The sequence below is a fragment of the Trachurus trachurus genome (genome assembly GCF_905171665.1).
Source record: "Trachurus trachurus genome assembly, chromosome: 4".
Lineage (NCBI taxonomy): Eukaryota > Metazoa > Chordata > Actinopteri > Carangiformes > Carangidae > Trachurus > Trachurus trachurus.
In genome coordinates, this window is record NC_139898.1 from 23,242,444 (window position 1) to 23,264,274 (window position 21,831).

General features: G+C 40.6%; 1 protein-coding gene across 1 annotated transcript in view; it reads right to left on the reverse strand.

Moving 5' to 3' along the window:
* Nucleotides 1-21,831, reverse strand: part of rabgap1l (RAB GTPase activating protein 1-like) — a 114,374-nt gene that overhangs the window by 42,746 nt on the left and 49,797 nt on the right. Inside the window, exon 14 of the mRNA XM_083969609.1 lies at nt 32-145. Coding sequence (XP_083825735.1) covers nt 32-145 — 114 coding nt within the window. The remainder of the gene's footprint in view (nt 1-31; nt 146-21,831) is intronic.

Here is a 21,831-nt window from a genome sequence, read left to right on the forward strand (position 1 = left end):
AGGAAGCCGACATGTCATATCTCAGGCTCACCTTGCAGATCTTGTACAGTGAATCCTGTCCGTCTCCATCAGAGTCCTTGAAGTAGTCGTGAGCGGGGAAGGTGCGGTGGATGTCTCGGGTGATGACGCCTTCCTGGGCTGAGTCCTGTGATACACAAACACACACAAACAGATTACCCACTATAGACATGTGGCCAAACCAAGGCAGACTTTTTAGATATACGTCGCTGAGTGAAGTTCTTTTCATACTGTAGGTGAGGAAAGTGCAGGTTAAATACTACAGTATATCCAACAAAGTTGTATGAATTTACAGCTATGACACGAAGAAGCAACACAAACTATGTCAGTGTGTGTTTATTTTTTCTTTGTGTCTGTTTGGTTTGTCCCATTCCTCCTGCGACAGCAACAGTGCTCCACAACTCTGTCACTTGGTCTGGTCTTGGTTTGGTCTGCAATGTCTACAGTAATAGACAGCCAATGAAGCATACAGTACACACATGCATACTACACACAGCTACTTGTTTTCCTGTGTGCTTCTCAATCACAAACACACACATAACACAGGCAATCTGCTATTTCCTCCTCACTTTCTATTCTCACATAAATACAGTGAGTTGCACACTGTCACACACACACACACAGTGCTAACAGTACTGGAGAGAAGACTCTGGCAGCACAGCATTCTCCAACAACTCACTGTAAGCTGCAGATAAACCAACCCTGAGCCCAAATGGCCTTGATGTGTGTTTGTGTGTGTCAGAAACAGAATGAGAGACCGTGTGTGCGAGAGCAGCAGAGGGAGTGAGAAATTTCATCTTTCTTGCTCCCTTCCCTTCCTCTCCTCGTGTCCTGACAGTGTGGAGAAAAGAAGGAGGGTGTTTAGTGTGGCGCTGCTGAATTATCATGCTCATATGGTGAAAGGGCAGGAGGTCTCCTACTTGTGCACAGAAAGAGGTCTCCCAATCTCAGGAGTTCATATTTTTGTATATCTTTTCATATAACACTATACAGCTTTTCACCTTCATATCTTATTGTGTTTAAAAGTCGCAATAACATGTCCATCACCAAGAAAATTAATTGGCAACCATTTCAACTATCCATTACATGTTACAATAGGGAGTTTGCTAAAATCACCTTCTAAAATGTCAATATTTTCTGGTTTCTGGCACTGCTGCAATTAATTGTAAAGTAAATTGATCATTTTTGGGCTTTGGACACAACACAATTTTCCCAATATTTAGATATAATACAAACTGAGCAATGAATGAAATAATCAAAGAAATAATCAGTGAAAATGATCATTGGTTAGCTGTCCTTGTACTTATTTAATAATCAAATGTAAATACATTTTAATGTTGCAGAGTAATCTGTGTACCTCTATAATTTCTTTTGGTGTGGTTTTGTTCATCTATCTATTTTCTCTTTCTGTTTACAAACTGAACTTGGGAAGAGTGAAATAAATCTTATAAAGAGAGCTACAGCAAAGTTTATTAAGAATATTGTCTGTTCATAATAAGGTCGGTGCACTGAATTCACACAGTTTTTGCCTGATTCTTGTTGAAAAAAATCTAATTGCTACCAATACATACTAATCACAGACACAATTATACTGCACATGCGTTTCATATCAATATTCTAGTTTCCCGAACAACTGGCTAAATATATATAATTCCCTGTTTTCAGTGTTGCCACTATCCTGCACTGTGCTTGTATGTTATACGAGTACAAGTATACATACATAGTTGAAGTGCTTCACATGTACACACACACACACACACACACATACACACACCATAGGGTTTGATAGACGCTGCTGGCACAACTGTGTGTAATGCTTTAATGAGATTTGTAGTGCGGAGGTGGTGTGTGGTTCTGTGTATTATGTGTTGGAAATGGAACTAACAGTTTTACATTGTGTTCCTTCTGTGGCACAAAAAAAACAGATGCAGCTCTTCAGGAACTGAAGGCAGTGTTGAGTGTTTTTTTTCCCCCCTTCATATGTTCACGGTCTTCTCAACCTGACAGCAGAACGAATTTCGAAAATGTGACACAAAAGATTGATAAAGCACATTTCAAAGTTTGTCAACATGTGTAAATTTGATGAAGACAGATCGCGGGGTATAACTGGATACCTTTATTTCTATGTTAGGAAAGGTATTTTTACAAATGCTGTTGATTTTGACCTATAATTCACCTAACCTACTTTAGGGCTGAGATGCTTAGTCCATGAATCAATCAGCTTATCAACAGGATTTTAACCAGTTATTATTCTAATAATCAGTAATAAACAGTACCCGTGTACATGTCGGAAAATTGTGAAAATATTCACCTCACAATTTATGCCAGCACACAGAGTTCAAATAGTTGTTTTGTCTAAACAATAATTCATAACACAGATATTTAATCTAATTTATGATCAGCCCCTAAACAATTATTCAAAATATACTATGATTATCAGCTGCAGCCAAATTAACATTAAACCAATACAGTATCAGACTGAAGCTTGAAACACAATATCCACCCCGTATTGATTTGTTTTCATCCCCACACAGTGAAAATGATCCAGAAAACAGTGAAAATGTTTCTTGCAGTCTGTGGATATTTTCTCACCTTCACTTTTACTTTGCTCAGGGAAATAGTGTGAGCAGCTGAACAGTTACATCGTGTGGACGACCACACAAAGAAAAATGTAATCAATTATTCAGTGAGTAAAAACACTACTTTTAAAATAATTATAGGCTAATGATTAATGCACGACTTTTTTTCCGAGTTGTTCCATCAATAACAAATTCATTTATGACACTTTAATTACCATGGAAACATCAGCAGGGACCACAAAAAATCTGGTTGACAGTGGAAGTTGTAAACACTTTGATTTAATAAACCATGCATGCCTCTACTAATTAACAGCCTCATTACTCAAAAAAAAGCACAAAAAAATGAGGAGAGGACATCCTCTCCCTTACTTCATCTCCTCCTCCATCCTTCCTTCCTTCTCCTCTTGAATCCTTTTCAACCCCTTCTCTTCAATTTCTCCCTCCACAGTTCCCTCTCTTCTCGAATTCCCGTCTTCTTTATCTTTCTCATTTATCTCCTTCCCTTGTCTACTTCCATTATTTCCCCCTCTTCATTCTACTTCATTTCTACTATATCATCTTTCTGCATTTCCTTTTCCTCACAGTTATATGTTTCCTACATTTTATTTGCTTCTCTCTCTCCCTCTACTTCCATGTGTCCTAAACATTTCCCTCATTTTTTCTAATTTTTAATGCATAAAGGAGACAGAAGGAAATTTACAGTAAAATCCTAATCCGTGTCAATATGAAGGTTAACAGGACCAGTGTGCTGTACACACACTGTAGAGCAAAGTGCCTTAAGTACATCATGTATTTTTTATTTCTCCATTTTAGTATGATTAGGTAATATGATTTGGTACATCATCACTTTCAGCACAGGCAAACACTTCAACGCTCAGTGTAAGTTGTAGCATTTACTTGCATTTAGTCACTTTAGTGTCCCTCAAGTTGAGCTGATTAGTGTATACATTTCCTTTCTGACTGCATGCTAGAATAAGAGTTATATGCTGCTTACTGGGATGAATGTCTGTGAGTAAGTGTGTGTGTGTGTGTGTGTGTAAATGCTGAAGCTGGCAGCTCTTTGATCTCTGCGGGGAGACCGAGGTGCTCAGGAGAAACTGCAGCATCATCAGCAGCATCAGTTCTCAGTCACATTGCCCTAGTTCCACTTCCCAGCTGTACACTGTTAGTACAAACACACAAAAACAGAGGGAATAAATCTCAACTCTGTGCCCTACAGTATGATTCTAGTTTTATGAGCAGAGCTACAGTCCTTCTCCTAATTACTGGTTTGGCTGCAAACCTTAACCAAGCAGCAGAAAGTCTGGATCTTGACAAGCAGCAGAGTGACCAGGTCAGCCCACTGACTTATTGGTGCTTAAATAAATGAGTTATATTATGTGTTTCAGGCTGTCTGGCTTTGCTGAGGTACAGTAAATCCAAGGGTGTCGTCTCTCCCTGTCATGACTTGGGCAGAGCCTCCTACACTGTGCCACTGCTCATCATCCACCTATGAAGCCGGAGAGAAAGAGCTAAATGTTGCTAAAAGCAGAAAGCTCAGCATCATCACCACTTCCTCCATCATCCGTAGGATCTTCAGCCTGAATGTTAGGTAGAAATATCTATCCATAACCGCTGCCACAGGTGAATCAATGGCCAAGACAGGCAGAGGAATCCAAAAGGCTGTTAGCGATGTGCTGGTTCCATTTTTAGACGGAGGTAAAGACAGGGGGGGATCTGTGGCTGAGATACACCAGGGTAGGAGAGGCAGTATCACATCTGAGGAAAAAAAAAAGTCTAGGCTATTCTTGACTCCAGGCAAATCCTCTTAGTTTTTAGGTTGGTCTCTTAGTGGCTGAGAAAGTGGATGGCAGTTCAGGATATGATGGTTTACACAACCAGTAACAGGATGGATCGCTCGCTGGATGCTTCATGATTGGCAAACCCAGTGTATGCAAATTTCAGTAAGCTGCTCCACAGGGTTGACACACAGTAACTGTATGTAGACTGTAGAGCCTGTGTAAAATACAACTATGTATGTAGACATATTCATGAGGCCACGCACCACAGTCTGCATACTGTACACGCTGAATACACACACTGTTGAATGCATGAAAGCACAGAAGTCAGTGCAACCAGGTACAGTAGAGTAAACGTCAACACGTAATAACAACTTCTTCTCAGACACAAACGTAATTATCTGTCAGCTGAAACCATAGAATAATGCACTTCTACAAATGCTGACCCACGTACACACATACAGTACAGTACACACACACACTCACCTTTCATCTATACACAGATGAATAGGAATGCTATACTGTACATCAGTACAGATGACATAATAAATATGGAGTGATTAAAAAGCATTAGCACAAGCGGGGGGGGGATTACATCAATACCGTCCACAATCAGTCTGAATTCAATGTACTGTGCATGTGTCTGTGTTTGTGTGTATATATATATGTGTGTGTCTGTGTGTGTGTTCCTCAGTATTGTGCGTATCCATCAGATTTATCCCCTGGTGGCTTTTAAACTGACTGACTGAAGGCAGAAAACAAGACAGGAAGGGAGATGGAAGTACGGAAAGAAAGAGTGGGAGAGGCAAAGAGCATGGGGGAGAGAAGGAGGGAGAGAGATCAAGACAGCTAACAGAGAGAGAGACGGATTGAGACAGAAGTCAAAAAAAGAGAGAGATAAAGAGGGGGCAGAGAGATATGTACACAGAGGGGAATGAGAGGCTTCCTCTAATTGTAGCCTGGGGGCTTGTTGGGCAGACAGTCCATTACTCAGACCTCACCAACAGGTAACCTACTTAACACACGCAGCTAAAAATAAAAACTGCTGATGTGTCCAATGTGTCCGAACCTGCACTCCACCTCCACATCCCTCTACATTCAACAGCATTTCATTTACAGAGTTGAGAGATTTTTCTTCTCTGCAGAAGAACTGTCATACAGGAGGAGCAACACTATGTGAAGTCGGCGCTGCTGGGCTCAACATGCATACATAAAAGCAATACATAAATAAATACAAAACATAATGAATAACTTTTATAAAAAAGTATGTTTACATCTCGTTTTGAGTTGTTAATTGATCACTACACCTTTTTCCAAGTTAATATTCATGGCTTTGAAATCACATTTTCAAGTTTTCTCTCATTTCAGGCATTAGAGTGATGTGTTTCCCAGACACTTACACTAACAGAAGCTGTGTTAAAACAATACAATAATTACTTAATTGATGGGAAATTAATTGCTGAAATTTGTTCATGATTACAGTACTGTACGTGGAAAACATAGTAATAATTGATGGCTAAAGCTTTTTAAGCTGCTTATTTCATCTGGTTAGTGGAGCAAATAATCACTGATAACTGAAAAGAAAAATTAAGAAAATTTAATTGTGATCAATGATGAGTTGCAGCTCTCGCAGCACAGAGACATATAGAGATATACTGTAAAGAGATGAGCAGGAGTGTTAACCAAGTAGCCAAACACAAATATACACAATAATGATAAGATAAATAAACTATAAGACACTAAATTACACTGAAACATTTTGAGTTCCAGCCATTTTCAGTTCCAGCCACAACATCTGAGCATGAAGACTCTGGTGGCTGAAAACTAAACGGCTTCTGCTGCAATACTGGCAGAGCAAAGCAGTAAAAGGGCAGATGCTTAATGGGGGATATTTTAAATGTTAATCTCTGCCTTGGGAACTGTGCCCTAATTTATATTAAGTTTGAAGGCAATATAAGCGAACACCTGTCATTTTATGATAAAAACAATTCATTCAGGGGCCGGTACAGCTGAGTTGACACCGGAGTTGTTCCATGTCAAGTGCGCTCCTGCAGCAAACAGTTTAAGCCCCCTGTCCACTTAATGTTTGCCTTGCCGGCTATTAGGCTCTGTTAGCTTCCTCCTGTCTCCATAGGGAGGAAAGATAAAACCACTGGTCACTCATTTGAGGCTGGCTGACACCGATGACCAGTGACCTTGGTGAAGCTTAGTCATGCTGCCTCACTGCAAGTCAGGTAGACTACTTGAGATTTTCCACCATGCTGTTCCTAGACTGGGCCTATATCATTACAAGGGAAACCAGTCCTCATTAACGCCGTCCTTTAATGGGGAACTATGCAGTCGGTCGTTTTTCACTTTTTTGGTCGTTTATTTTTCTCTACAGATTCCCCCCTACAGTTTCAGAGTGCATATTTTCACTGTTGTAAAAACTCACCGCTAACCCTTCTCCCTCTCCCCCCGGCCATGTGAATTTGTTTTCAACGAAGCCAGCGAGAATAAGCAATCCGTGGAGCGATGTCTACCGAGGTGGGTAACGTTAACAAGAGGTTACTGATTACTGGGCGTGTTTGTGTCGTAGCGCCGTAAAGCAGTCCATGTTTCTTGTGAGACGAGATCTGGGACACTGGGTCGGAGGCGCTGATCTTGCACAGTTGGTTTTCAGGCCAAGAGACGCTACTATAGGTGGAAGGCAGAGAGCCTCCATTCTCCCCATAACAAGTCATGTAACCATCCCAATTATTCCAAAGATGTTTAATTAAGGTGCAAATCTTGCATAGTTCCTCTTTAATGGGGATGGGGATATCTGCACTCAACAGTTAATTGTGAAACATGCACACCATAGGTTGTGCGCTCTTGATTTTGAGAACAAATCATGCACAGTGTGGTTTCTTTATTTGACAAACTGAACAAATATTAATCTAATTCGAAAAAGTATTCAGATGAATGTAATCACAGCTTCCGGCATCTGTGCAGAATGACGTGGGCAGCACCACAGTGGAGGTCCCAATGTTTAAATTCCTTGAGAAAATCTGAACTTGTGTTGAGAGGAGATGAGTATGGATTTCAGTGACGCAATGAGTCAGACATTTGACACTGAGGACAGTTTAAATTCACTGGGTTTTTTTTTCTGCACGTATTGAGGCTAGAGTCATTTTTAAACATGAGACAGGAGCAAAATTGATTAAATTCAGGAACACTTATGTCTGCTTCACAGTGCAAGGTCAATATGTCAACATTAAGCTTTAGAGGTATGAGTCAGTCTGTCCATCAACAGCACTGAATCCTGTCAAAATGTCCTTGAGCAACATAATCAACCACCTACCTGCTCTCTCGTTCTCACTCTCTCAGAATTTAAGTGGTATTAAAACGCTTCAAATGTAAAACATGTAAATGCAGAATCTCACAAGCAGCTCCATCTCCTTATTATACCATTCTGGAGAAAACACTGAGCTCTTAACTCACCCTTCACTTCTGACAGTTATGTAACCACAGGGTGTGGAAGGGGCCCACGGGTGCTGGCTGGTGAGCCCCCTCGACAGAGCAGGCAGCCAGGCTTTGCTGAAGCGGCGAGGGGGGAGCGAAGTACATCAGGCTCAGACAGCTGCACACTCAGAGCCCACTAAGTCCTGAAGTGACAGACCAGCCAATCAGCGATGATACTCCTATAGCATTAATCCTCTGGAGCCAACCCCGAAGACAGATTGCTGGATACAAAGTCAAACTGTGTAGGAAATAATTACAGAGGGAGCGCAGCTAGACAGAAAAACCTAAATGGTTTACTTGACAACTCCAGTGACTGCCACTTGTGAGCCAATCTGTGACCACTGGATAAAACAATCCGGTGTGTATAGCTGGGAAACAATGGCTCTGTCGCAAACAAAAGGTTCATCTGAATTTCAGAGTGTGTGACTGTTCACACACCAGACTGCACTGTTTTTCCACCATAGAAAGACAATCCTAAAATATATATAGAAGAAAAAGGTGTATTCTTAGAAAGGCGGATGAGAGAGATTTCGCCATACTGTGAAACAGCCCTTCGACATGGGGGTATACAGTACGATTACCATGAGCAACGCTGCCAATAAACGTCACTTTTTTTTTTTTGCTGTCAACGTGATGAACAACTGTGATGTGTAAGGTCTTACTGGATTAACTTAAAACAGACATGTTTCTGGCTGCATTATCTGGTTGTTTTGTTCATCCACTGACTTTCAAGAAACTGCACAAAATCAAAATTCATTATTGTGATTTAAAATGACAATTTTATCCCTATTATCCACCCGAAATTGTATTATTTGAAACATCTAAATAATCCGAAAACACAGTGTCTGAGAAAAGAAGAAATACATACGAGCAATTTCAGATCCAAGTAGCAATAAGTATGGTGAGGGGCTGCAAAGGAGTGTACCAGCAAAACTGCATTACAGCATCAGTTGCTGGATCAAGATGAACACTAGTATATTTAGTCTAGCACATATTCGGACAACTACAAATAAACCAACACCACTGCATCCATTTAGTTGGCCATCAGTTAAAATCCCTTGTCAAGAATATTCTCAACAATGGGAGGCTGCGGTAACCAGCTGGTGTGTGAAGTGTGAGAGCTGCAGGCGGAGGGCTGCTGGGTCACAACAGTGTTAAACCAACACAGGTTTTTGGATTGTAACTACTGAGAGATTATGTACTGTATAAACATTTTTTTTTTCTTTTTTTTACAGTTTTATCCCATTCATATTCAATCATCCAATATTTCTTCTCTGACACAGCCGTCAGACAGACAGTGATCACATTTTCTTGTGGTTAAAGAGCTGTGCAGGTTTTACTGTAAAACACAACCCCACAGCCAACAAGAGAAATCATTAAAACACTGTCTATGTTACTGATCTCCATACACTGGTCAAACCTCGTTATTGATCCTATTCTAAGTCAGCGGACTCACAGTTTTCAGACCCTTCTCAACCAGGCAAGAGCGGTGTGTGGATCAACTGAATAAATTAAATTCACTTCGACACCGTTGTCTCTGATAGGAATGAGGAAACAAAAGCAAGTGCTGTGCCATGCGAGCCTGGCTTCGGTTAGAGCGGGGAATGGTGCATTATGGGCCATGTTAGAAAGCAGAAGCTGTGATGAACCCAGCAGGATGGTGTGTTAGAGAGCACGTCTGTAGCAGGGCTGCACCCTGGAGCTCCTCCACGGAGGGCGTCCACATGAAATCTTTGTCTCAAAACCGCTTGGAGAAATACTCTGCTTCGGTGTGAAGCCGCTTTGTTTGATTCGTTCTGGACCTCAAATACGTTCGAATCACAGAAGAGAAGATCAGTTCTGAATAAAGCCACGTCAAATCACACGCTCTCTTGTATGTGCTTCTCTATCCAGCTTATGCAACTCATGTGTGCTCTCATAATCTTCCTGACATTTGAGTCACATGTTTGATTGCCTTCAGAGAGTAAGGAGGCATCTTCCTCAGGTGGTGTCACTACAGCAGAATCACAGCAACAACGCCATATGAGATGCACCAACCAAACTTCAGCCTGCTGCGCTGCTACAGTAAAGACCAGTTAGCCCATGTGGTTTCCCTTTGCTGACCGATAGAACTGCATGGCTATGGATATTAGTACTGTTGGGGTAAAAATGTGTGCTCAGCAAGCCTCTCCTTATAAATGTAAACATAAAAATGCTTTCCCTGCAATTTAAAGGTCTGCCATTAATTTCCACTGTGACACCTTCAGGTCTCCTTTAGAAAGGTTTGAGGAAAACCCTCTGGGCTGAATAAGTAACAAACTATATCCTTTTCAATTAGCCATGTGTAACAGTTTTGAGGGATGAACATTAATCAAGGTGTTTTCAAAATCGCAAGATGGCTAAGTGCGATATCCATATTGCACAACATACAGTACCATAAATGAAGCAGAGAGGTGTTGCCTGGGCCTATTAGTCTTTTTTTTTTTTTTTTTTTTTTTTACAGACACAAGGGAGCAAGATTCCACAAAAATCACATCATCAGTTTTTTTTTTTTTGTTTTTTTTTTCCAATATTGTTCAGCCCTACTTTGAATTTGCCATCTTGCTTGTCTGAAAACTCTCCAAAACATTCCTCTGAGGTTCGAGAAACATGAGGTCCTGGGATGCAAATACAAGAGTCATTTAAAAAAAAAAAAAAAAAAAATCCCAAAATGCCACATTAACGAAGATTTCGAGTCTAAAACTGAAAAATGTCTCGGTCCCATTTTGTTTTAAATTCCAAAGAAAGGTGCTAATTCTGAAAGTATGTCAGGCAAGAAACCACAGACTGTATTATAACTTCAAAGTCTTGCCTCTAGTCATAACACCGTCAGACAGCCGGGTGTAATAATGACACCACCCCCTCTGCTGACACACCTGGCTCCCCCGAAACACTCCTCATTCCTCTTCATTTCAGTGGGACGCAGTGAGATAATCTATTGGTGTGATATTCAGAGGACGGCAGCCCAGTAATTAAAAACCAGCTCCCCCTGAGGCCTTTGTCCTTGGTTGCTGGCGAGGAAGTTTCTGGAGGCTTCCCTGGAGGTTTGTGGGGAAGAGGAGGGGAAGGAGAGGGGAGAGGGGAGAGGGGGGGGGGGGCAACAGCTGGCCCGCCTGGCAGATTGCAAATTCATCTGTCTCTGTATCGCTGCCGTGGCATTTTAATGGTCCGGCTGGTTCTGCATTTCAATTAGCCGAGTTGGGAAGTGCAGGCGCAGTGTTCAGGCAGAAAGGCAAAAAAGGCGAAATTTCAAAATTTTTTGCTTACGCTGAAATTCGTGACAAGCAAACAGGTTGGAGAAAACACTTCACTTAACAACAGTGAGCTGAGGGGGAACAACGCTGTTACTCAGACTGGAACCTGTGGTTAAAATTTCTCTTCACCTCTCTCTATAAACAAATTATAGGTACAGTATAGTTAAAATTAGGAAACTGATTAAGGCCTTAAAAGCGTCTTGATCCTGTCATCAGTTGCCTGGTAACTAGATGCTAAAAGACACCTAGATATTTTTACAACACTCTTTTTGAGATCTGGGTTCATTTTTCACTGTCTGTCTCAAATTTTGGGGGTAAAATATTTAACAATTAAAAAGACTCTGAGCTCATTGAGCCCATTTCTCCTCATTGGACAAACAAGATGACAAAGCTTTTCTATACATTACAAGTTATTGGAGTTACTTCCAAGAGTGGACAAAAACTCCACTCATTTGACACCTTTCAATGGCTTTTATGCTGCTGCTTCTTGTGTTGATCGAATCATAGTGTTGAAGATTATTTAATGCAAATGCAATGTGGGGTACAGTACATGACAGTATTTATAAGATATATATTAAATATTATGCTTAGCCTTGGAAATCTTGGGTTCCTTCCTTTGCAAAATGACAAACGGAGATACTCTACTGCACCGAACTAAACAAACTATAACAAAAACTTGCATTTGGAAGGGAATAAATTGGCCCTTGAACATACACACACACACACACACACACACACACAGCATCATTGAAAGAGGTCAACGGATAAAGTGCATCCCCCCAGGTATCTGACATTTTCTGTGTTGTTGTGGTTTTTCCTGGAGGATATGAGTCGCGTCTCTGTTGTGTGGGACAGAGGACCCCGAGGGATGATAAAGGTGGAGTGGAGGGTCAGAGGGTCCACAAGAAAAGACAGAGAGACTCTTGTGTGTGGAAGTGTACAAAGTTATGGGACTTCTTGTCTCTGTATGTTTAGATGGGTGGGTCCGTGTGAAAGAAGCCCCCCTCATCCGGAGCGCACACACAAACCAACACACATGACATTAGATTAGACGTCGTTCACTGCCTCCGTTTTCCTTCCCCCTGCATCTTCAAAATAGAAGCGTACACAAAGGAATAATGACGAGACTGACGAGATTGCTATTTTGGAGCCAGCGTTAACATCCATTTTAATTGCACCCTATTTATAATCTTCAAATAAACTCTGTGAAACCTTGTTGCTTCTTCATATTCATGGTTACCATAGTGACACAGTGCCTCTTAAATCCTGATGTTCACTTGGGAAGATCTAGAGAGACAATGGAGACACTCAACTGTAACTGGGGATGTGGTGTTAGATGGCTGTCAGTCCCACTGACAATTACATACTCAGACTGACAGGAAGGGTTGGTATTAAACAATTTGTGAACAATATGCTAGTGACTGAATTTCAGCTTATTTTATCGGCAAACAAATAAATGTGAAATCTCCATTCTAGCATGATTGGCTCAGTTTTTATGAAAAGGATCCCAAATAATTCATTTCATCATGCTTTGTATAGTATCTATCAGTGTACCATAGTTTGGACAAGCAAAAGCAACACTGGAGCTGTTGTCAATTTAACAGCATACTGTTACCAGCTTCCTTGTGATTTCAGGGAGCGGCACCCCTATAAGCAAATCACTTTATGGTGAATGCACAGCAACTGTACGTAATGCAGACCGTGCACATACATCAGAAGCATGGTCTAAAAGCAACTACAACACCATGTCTACTACACAGATGCCACGGTGAAGAAAGCACATCAGCAGCAGTGTCGATTTACTCCAGTCATCCATCATTACCTTCAGAGGAATGTGTTAAGATCACCTGCATGATATTTAATTCAGCTAAAATGCCCTGCCTGTCCAGTTATAGGGCCTGTGGAGTGGACTGCTATAGTTAACTTGCATGATTTTACCCACTGCTTTCCAAATGATTGGCTAGTTAGAGAATGGCATGATAAGCAGGTGCACAAGTGTTCCTAGTAAAGTGCGTGTTAGGTGTATAACGTAGAGCAATAGACAGGATCCTGTCAGGTTTATCATCCGATCACCACTAGTTTTATAGAAGAGGCTGCTGGTGAAATCAACTGGCTGTGGCACAACACTGGTTATTTGAGTCTGATGTTGTGGGTAGGTAATAACTGTCCACAAAAAAAAAAAAAAAAAAAAAATCCTAAAAAGCCTTTGTCATGGCTACATTATTAAAATAAAGAGTGATGTTTTCACCTTCCTCGGTTTGATTTATTTCGTTACTGACTAAGTGATAATTAGAGAGATTCAAACGACACGCTGGTTACACAGCCCAGCAAGCAGCACACACAGCTGCCTTTTATTATCAGGATTATTATTTCATTCATTCAGTCCCCCTCCTCCTGTCCTGACAAGTGTAGCCAGGCTAAATGCCACAGTGGAAGAACTCGCCATATCAGTGATGGCCTGAGGCAAACTGCTGGACCATCACTACTAAATAACTGCCTAACACAGCCAGGCCTAGTCTGCTACTGTGGGAAACACTGCCTCAGGATAGACGGAGAGAAAGAAAGAGTGAAAGAGGGGAGGTAGGAGGAAGGAGGAAATATGCTAAGGAGCCAAGGGGGTAATTTGACTGTCTTATGGTATTTAATTCAGCTAAAATGCCCTGAGAGAAAATTAGAGAAGCTGGCTGTACATCTGCTGGCAGAGCTTCAATACCTGAGGTCTGCAGGGAGGTTAACAGTAAAAAACATGCTTGTCCTCTACTGTCTGTCAAGGTGTTTGTCTTTGTCCTCTCTGTATTAACAGCTACAGTAAGGCAAGGAAATTAGAGAAAATAATATCAAATCAATAAAAAAAGAGAAAAGAAAAGGATGAATAGAACCGATATATATTTTTAAAAAATGTTTAGATGCTCCTTTATCTATGCGGTGAGGAAAGTGGATTGAAGCGGTTCCAAAGCCGATACTTTAATGAGCTCCATTCAGACACAATAGAAACCCTTTTCATACAAACTGCAGTTCAAAGGTACCAGCTGTGGCGAGCTCTGTTGTCTAGCAGTGTTGACCATGGAAAAGAGGAACGGCAGTGGATCAGAAACAGTTTGAGTCAGGAAAGAAACCCGTAATGTACAGATTCAGTCTCACACATGACAGTATGGAAGAAAGACTGACCAACCTTTGCTGGCACAGTTGAGAACAGCTCAGACTGAAGTTAAGACCATTCAAATTCGTTATTTACCTACATGCTTCAATGCAGGTGTATAAAGCCTATGTTGTGTGTCTAATTTGGATTATTCAGTGCGGGTCATTATGACATATTTGCTCTACAGCTACTGCTGTTAAATTATTCAGTGCCTGTGATCATGAGGCATGGAGAGATTGAAAAGGTGAAGGAGGGAGGCGCTGCTGTAGATCACTGCCGGTAGTTTATCAATCACAGATTTAATGATCATTGCAGTTGTTAACGTGAATCAATAACTGGCTGTCAGTTGAGCTCCCGAAGTGGATGCTGTCGATCTAAATGTCTATCTGTCAGATTCTATGCTAATATTTCACACCTGCTCTTTTACTTGTTAAATACTGAAGACTTTTAAGCCTCCAAACCTTCTACTATCCCAAATGAATGAGAAAAATCATCTTTTGAGATAACTGTTCTCCTTAGCATTGATGGCTGCTATAAATAATAGTGTGTGTTAAAACAGTGCTATTTAATTTATCTTAAATAACCAACATCTAGCTGATCCAATAAAATAAACAGTTATTTAAAGATGCGTATCCTTTTGCGACAGCTTTGCTTTTATATATTATTTGCCCAGGTATACATTGCTGCCAAGGTTATTTTTTCCTCTTCATGTATTGTATCATCCAATGTTGATGCCCTCTCAGTGTCTCTGGTGTGTATCTACTGTATGTGTGTACATACACACTTGTGTGTTGGTCCATAAATGGTCTCTGAGCACGCTTACCTCAGCCAGGAGGCTGGCAGCTGGGCCTACTTATAGGGAAGGCTGGCATTCTCTCTCTCTTACACACACGCACACACACACACACACACACACACACACACACACACACACACACACACACACACAAATAAATGCATTCATGCACAGTTGCACACACACAGTTTTGTATTACTATATTTATTAGAGCCTGTATTATTTATGATGTAATGCATTCCCTCTGCACACCCCCTTAAGCACCACAGCAACATGGCTGCCCTTAACCTTCACCCTAATTTTAACCCAAATAGAAATATGACATTTTCCCCAAACAACCAGCTCTTTAAATAAGTCAGGACCTGGTCCTTAAAAATGCTCTCACTTCAACAGGCACAAGCAATGTGAACCAACAGAGACTGCTTTTAAAGGAAAATTCTGATATATTTCCATCCATCTTGAAGTATTTCAGTCTGGTGAATTTACTATAAATGTAAAGGGGATCATGTCTAAATGTGGAACACAATTGAATTAATTAAACAAATTGGTAGTTTTGGTCTTAAATTGTGTTTTTCAAATTGAAGCTCATCATTTACACTTGAGTCATCCAGCATGCATCGCTTCACAGACTAATACTATTTGGACTCAAAAGGGGCTCAAAAAGTGCCGCTTTGGGCAATGTTTTAACCAACATGAGCACGATAAAGCTACAAATATCGCAATTTAATCTCATCACCACAGAAAATTCTTCCTGACCAGGCAGATAGAAGCAGGGGAGGCCAAATCATCAAGCTAATATGGTCAGGTCAAGCAGACAAATAACAAACCTGACCCAAATTGTTTTCTTTATAGTTGCTGCTATAGCCATAGAGATGCTATGGCACTCCAGGGTGAGGTGGGATTTCACAAAGTGGCTCCTCAGACAAAAAGAGAGTGATGATGCAACAGGGACTGGAAGGAGAAAAAGAGAACAATGGCAAAAAACAGACTATTTCAAACTGAGAGTGGAGAGATGAATGTCGCTCCCAACCAGGTGAAAACCACTATGCACATTCAGGAGAGTCGATGCACTTAAAAAATATGGAAGAGAAAGCTCTCAGTCGAGTGCCCACTGATGGATAGAAAGGCTTGCCTACCTATGGCAATCACCAGCTGAAAAGCAGCTGATGAAGGTTTCCCGTGCTTCCGCATTTTAGGGCATTTTCCAACACTCTTACCCAGAGCAGTAAGGGCCCCCCTGCAGCAAGGGGGCCTGTAAGTGACCGGTTGAGGATTAAGAGAGGAGGCTGAACCTGCAACCATTTTGTTACTGGACGGAGGTGAAGCCAAATCAAAGAGGTGGTGCCATTCATTAAATAAAAAAGGCACAGTGCTGTGACGAAAATGTCAAGTCCCCTCTGCACGCTCTGCTGAGAGGCTCTCACTGTTCTCTCGTGAAACTGTAGGTACTTTCTGCAACATCACTCCTGTGTTTCCCCGATCAATTATTACATGTGCGCATTCATTATGATTTATAGCTAACTCACATTACACAGTACGGGTGGCTTGGAAAGAAGTGACGACTGAAACCTAATCAGTAGGAAACAGCAGGGTGTTGATTGCAACAACCTGATACTTTGAGTTTCTGTTGTAAATAAGTTAAGTAAGCGTGTGAACCAGGATAATTAGATCATGGATGTCCTTGTCTCTTACCTACATTTGTCATTCTGATAAATAGTCAATATCGTTACCGATATCTTCTCTTCAGTACAACTACTCACCGGAGAAATTCACTCCCCAGCATCCACCCCATACCAAACTTGCATTTCAGTGTCTTTGTTCATCATTTCGGATTTCCAAAGAAAGAGAAAGTAAAAGTTGGCGTCCTGCTTACAGCTTGTTATGAAATCCCACCCCACCTCAGACCGTCCCTAATGTCAGGCTGTTGCCAGCGCCATCAGCTGGACGCTAGAGCCACGAGTATATCTACTATAACAGAAATGTGTTATACTGCCCTTTGTTTTGTGGTTCGGTCATTTTGAGAGGCCAAAAAAATGTGCCATGAGTGAAGACAACCCAGAGTTCACTCGCGAGTGAGTGAGTTGACCTTTTAGTAACTTTCTTGACAGGACATGAAAAAAAGTGTTATTTACATGTCCACATTTGGTATTTCAATTATTTAACTAATAACTTTCTGCCCATTTAAACTACATCAAAGATGGCATCAAGCGTTGATCATTGGGCGACTCAAGGGCCCGGTGAATAAATCATAGGACGGCAAAGCACTAACACACCAGGCTGTTAACCAGAAAATATCTCTTAAGGCTGAATTCACACCGACATTCAGTCTGTTGAAAACGCAGCCCCTCATACATTTGAGTGAAGGACACAGTGACAAACAAAGTGATGAAGCATTGTTTGCTGCAGTGCAAACAAGACAGCAAGCAGGCTAGCAAAGCACTGCATTAACCAATCATGTACCAGCAACCGCACAATTCCTTGTGAAAACTATTGCTGCCATTTAGCACCAGATCAACAGCTCAACAGAAGGTAACAACATGTTAAAATTCTGTCTTTATCCTGTCGTAATCTGCGTAAAAATGAGAAAACAAGAACTTGCATACACACTGAGAAGCTATGATTCTTGCTAACTGATATTCATGGTCTCCAGAGCATGAATCTGATGACTGGATGATCCAGCAGTACAACCTTACACAGTCACTGGAGTGTGTGTAACCTCTGCCTTGAAAATGGACCAATAAATATTTAAGAAATGTTTAAAACTGCACATTACTCTCTATAAGGACACACGATGGGCTATGACGAGATTAACACCTGTCAGCTATCAGGCCGCAACCCACAACGTTTTCAAAGAAAAGCAGGCCATGCAAGATGTATGAGGGTGTGTTAGTGTGCGAGTGGATGAGTGTGTCCTCCTTATGCCATCAAAGGCTTTTTGGTGGGTGCCGCAAGGCTCCACCATTAGCACACTGAGGCAGGAACTGGCTTCCCCTCCAATTATGACTTCCCCACCTAAAAAGAGGGTCAGGTGGTCCTTTCTCAATCAGGACGGAAAGAGGAGGAGGAGGAGAGTGGCAGGATGGAAAGGGAAAGAGGAAGTGAGGCGAGTGCTGCCATTTGTGGAAATAAAAGGGAATTCCTGATATAGTGTTGGCTATGAATATTGAGGAGGCCTGGACCGGGATGTTGCTCTGGGTTTGGTTGTATAATTGTAAGTGATCCAGTTATTTCTGATAGGAGGAATAAATACAGACTTTTATTCCATGACTATACCTCTAACATAAGAAAACAGTCCCTATTCTTATGTTTGATATGAAGTTCTGACATGCAAAGCATCTAAAAATTGCATGCTCTTAAAAGTGTTGAAATTAAAATAGTCCTTTAAGCTTTGCATCACAGAATAGTTTGATACAATGATCATTTTTCACAGCACCGTGCATAAATGGCAAGAAGTGTACCATGCTTTAAACGGCACCAATTTCTTGTGCTAAGATAGTATATACTTTACATTACATACAATATATTCATATACAACCTTTATGGCTATTTAAAGAGAAATACAAAATGTCATATACATGGTATAGAAATGTTTCTATCCTCTTTATCATCATTCTTCATCCTTTCTCTTTTGCTATTTTCCTCCCTTTTCCTGCCTATATTTCCCTATACGAATTAACCACTTCACCTGTGTTTCTACATTTTCTCTTTCCACCCTGTTCCTCTCCATGATCTGCTGCTGTTCTGCTTTCAATCTTTCTCCAGTATCCCCTTCTACCTCCTCTTGTTCGTCTCTCCAGTAAACTGCAGGGTAAAGAAATCAGGCTTAGAACTGTTTCAAAGCTCACCTGCAGTCTAAAGGTTGAGTGTATGAATTTCAAAGGGCAATTTAAGACCAAGAACAAGGGATCAGGCTCTATAATGAGGGTACTGTTCACACCGAGAGAAAGCATGATGGTGTTCATTAACTCCCAGTTACAGTACAGGAAAGGCTGCCCCTGCTGCAGAGTTGTTACCTAGCAAATGCCACCTAATCAGCCATCTGCTGGCTAAGAGGAAAATGAAGAGACCAAAACCTGAAAATTAAATCTTTGTTTTCATACTTCTTGTGAAATGTTTGGCGATGTTATCCTTCTGGAGCAACCCACAGAGCCTGAACTTAAAACGGATATGGAATATGGTTTAAATATTTGATTTGCTCATCGGCTAGACAACAAAGCAAAAGAGATTTCACTGATCAACAGGTTTACATTATTCATCCACGCACATGGAGACACCTGTCTTACTTCAGTGATTCTTACATACATTGCTCGCCGCATTTTGAAAATAACTCACAACATTCAAGCATTTTGCTGAAGGGAACCTTTTGCAATGTTTGTCAAGGCAGGCATTAGCTAATTGCATTGATCCCACCAAGTGTGGGGAATCAAACTGGCAGCTTCACAGTCACAAGCTCCTCGTCTCCATCTCCTTTCATTATCTAAAGGTGATAAGGGTGACCCCTGTGGAGCTCTGGCTAAATGGCGACAGAGACACACGCGTTTCACAAAATCAACTACACAAAATGTGAATGTCTACTATTTTCACCTTTATTGGGTTGGCAGCAACAGCAAAACCATAGCCTTTGACAAAATTTTAAAATAAAAAAATAGATACTGTGTAATTCAACACACTCTGCCTCCTACTCAAAACATCAGCAGCCTAGTGGATTTAACACAAATGGATGCGCCATATCTTTGTCAGAATTTTTGTCTGACATTTTTACTTTTTTTTTTGGCTGTACAGCAGATTAAAAACAGATACACACACTTTATATACAGTATACTCTTATACAGTATATTGTGTAAAGGTTTAAACATAATTTAATAAATAAATACATATTAACCTGTTATTAAACTGTTTACCAAACTCTCTTAACTAAAAGCCCCTATCAATGCACTTGAAAGTAAGACAACTTGTTTGAACAAGATAACAGTTTTGATTTTCTAACACTCCAGTTTGGTCAGTGTAATACAGACACAATACATTTTTTTTTTTAAATATTCATTCAGCGGCTCTTGAAGTTTTCAAACCCTGAGCCAACACACGCATTTTACATCACCTGCTACAAAAAAGCCCATCAAAGGAATGAACATTTGTGCAACTTACGTCTGACCAAATACTGTAATCTCCACCTTAATGGAATATTCCAACTTTAACATTACATGGTAACAACTGAGCTATTTTAGTTTAGGTCATTACATAATTTTGTTTTCTCCTGTATTATGTTGTTGTTTGTCACCACGTTGTGAAGATAATACATCACTAATTCAGATACTATAAATTTCATCTACTACCTCACTGCACTATGCTCCAAATGAGCACAAAAACACAAGCTATCAAAATAAAAAAATATTTTTAAGTCTAATATTTGACACGGCTATGCTGTGTTTTCCCTACTGTTATTCTTCATATATGCCAGGTCATGTGGCCACAGAAGGGAATTCACAGGACAGTATCTGCTGTCTTCTCTTATCTTACAGATATGATGTTGACGTCAGATAGTAGGACACATATCCACATGAAGGTAGAAGTCAGATCGATCATGATAAATGAATGACTTGACCCATTCTTGGTGTAAGTGGAAACCCCTCTGACTTTATCACAAAGTCATGGAAAAGTAAATAAAATGACAATGTAGCTTCAAACTTGTACATGGACACAGGGTATGTTCATGTAGCTGGAAAAAGTTTTTAAAAAGTGCAGCATGTCCATGTAATGGTAATTACTTCCCAACATCTTTTTTTTTTTTCTTTTGACTTTTCCTACAAAATACATCTTTAGGCACGTATACAGAACAATCTGTAATGCATTAAAGCTGCATAAAGCAATATTTTATTCTTTTACTATAACACTGAATCAAATAACTCCTGATTATGTTAAAGGGTGATGAATGCTGATAATCTCTATGAGAATCAACACCCCATTAAGCAGCGTTACACAGCTGCTTCTACCTCACTGATTTGGTTATCCCAGTTATCAATACCTACGAAATCAACACAGTGCAGGCACATACTCTATAAACCATGGGCCGCCAATCCCATCTCATGACCATTTCAGGTTGACTGTACTGTATATTGCCTGCACTCCTCATGCAAAACTGCAAAGAGCTGAAGTAAACAAGTGGCTGGTGAGAAAAAAGTAGATCATGTAAATAACCCAAGAGACAGATATTCTTCTGTTAGTGGTTTACCAAACCTTGGCTTAAAAACAATATTTACTTACATTCATAAGGTGGCCAGAAAGACTCTACTGGAATGCTCATGTACTGTAGCTCTGTTTTTGCTGGATGTGTAAGTGGCATATCGCTTGCTAGTGTATCACTAAAATATGATAAGCAAAAGGCCTGGAGTCTCTCTGCCCCTAGTGGTCAAAAATCACTTAATGCAGCTTTAAAATGATTTACACAGGGTACTGTTAAGCAGCATAGAATGAAACAACAGTTACAACATCAAGGGACTGGGTTTGCTGTGTCACTTGGTTTCTAGCATGGACAAATATACACTACGAGCAAGGCCTAAACCACAGATGACCAACAATACTACATGAGCAAAGAGGGAAATCAGCATAAATCGTTGGCCATAGTGTGTGGCTGTATTCTCGTGAAATTATGTTTTTGACACTGATCCTATAATCAAGGGAATGTACAAGGTAAATTGACTGGAATGACAATACTACTGTGCTGTAGCAAAGGGTGAGAATCATATCCAAAGGCAGTCTGCAGGTTGCT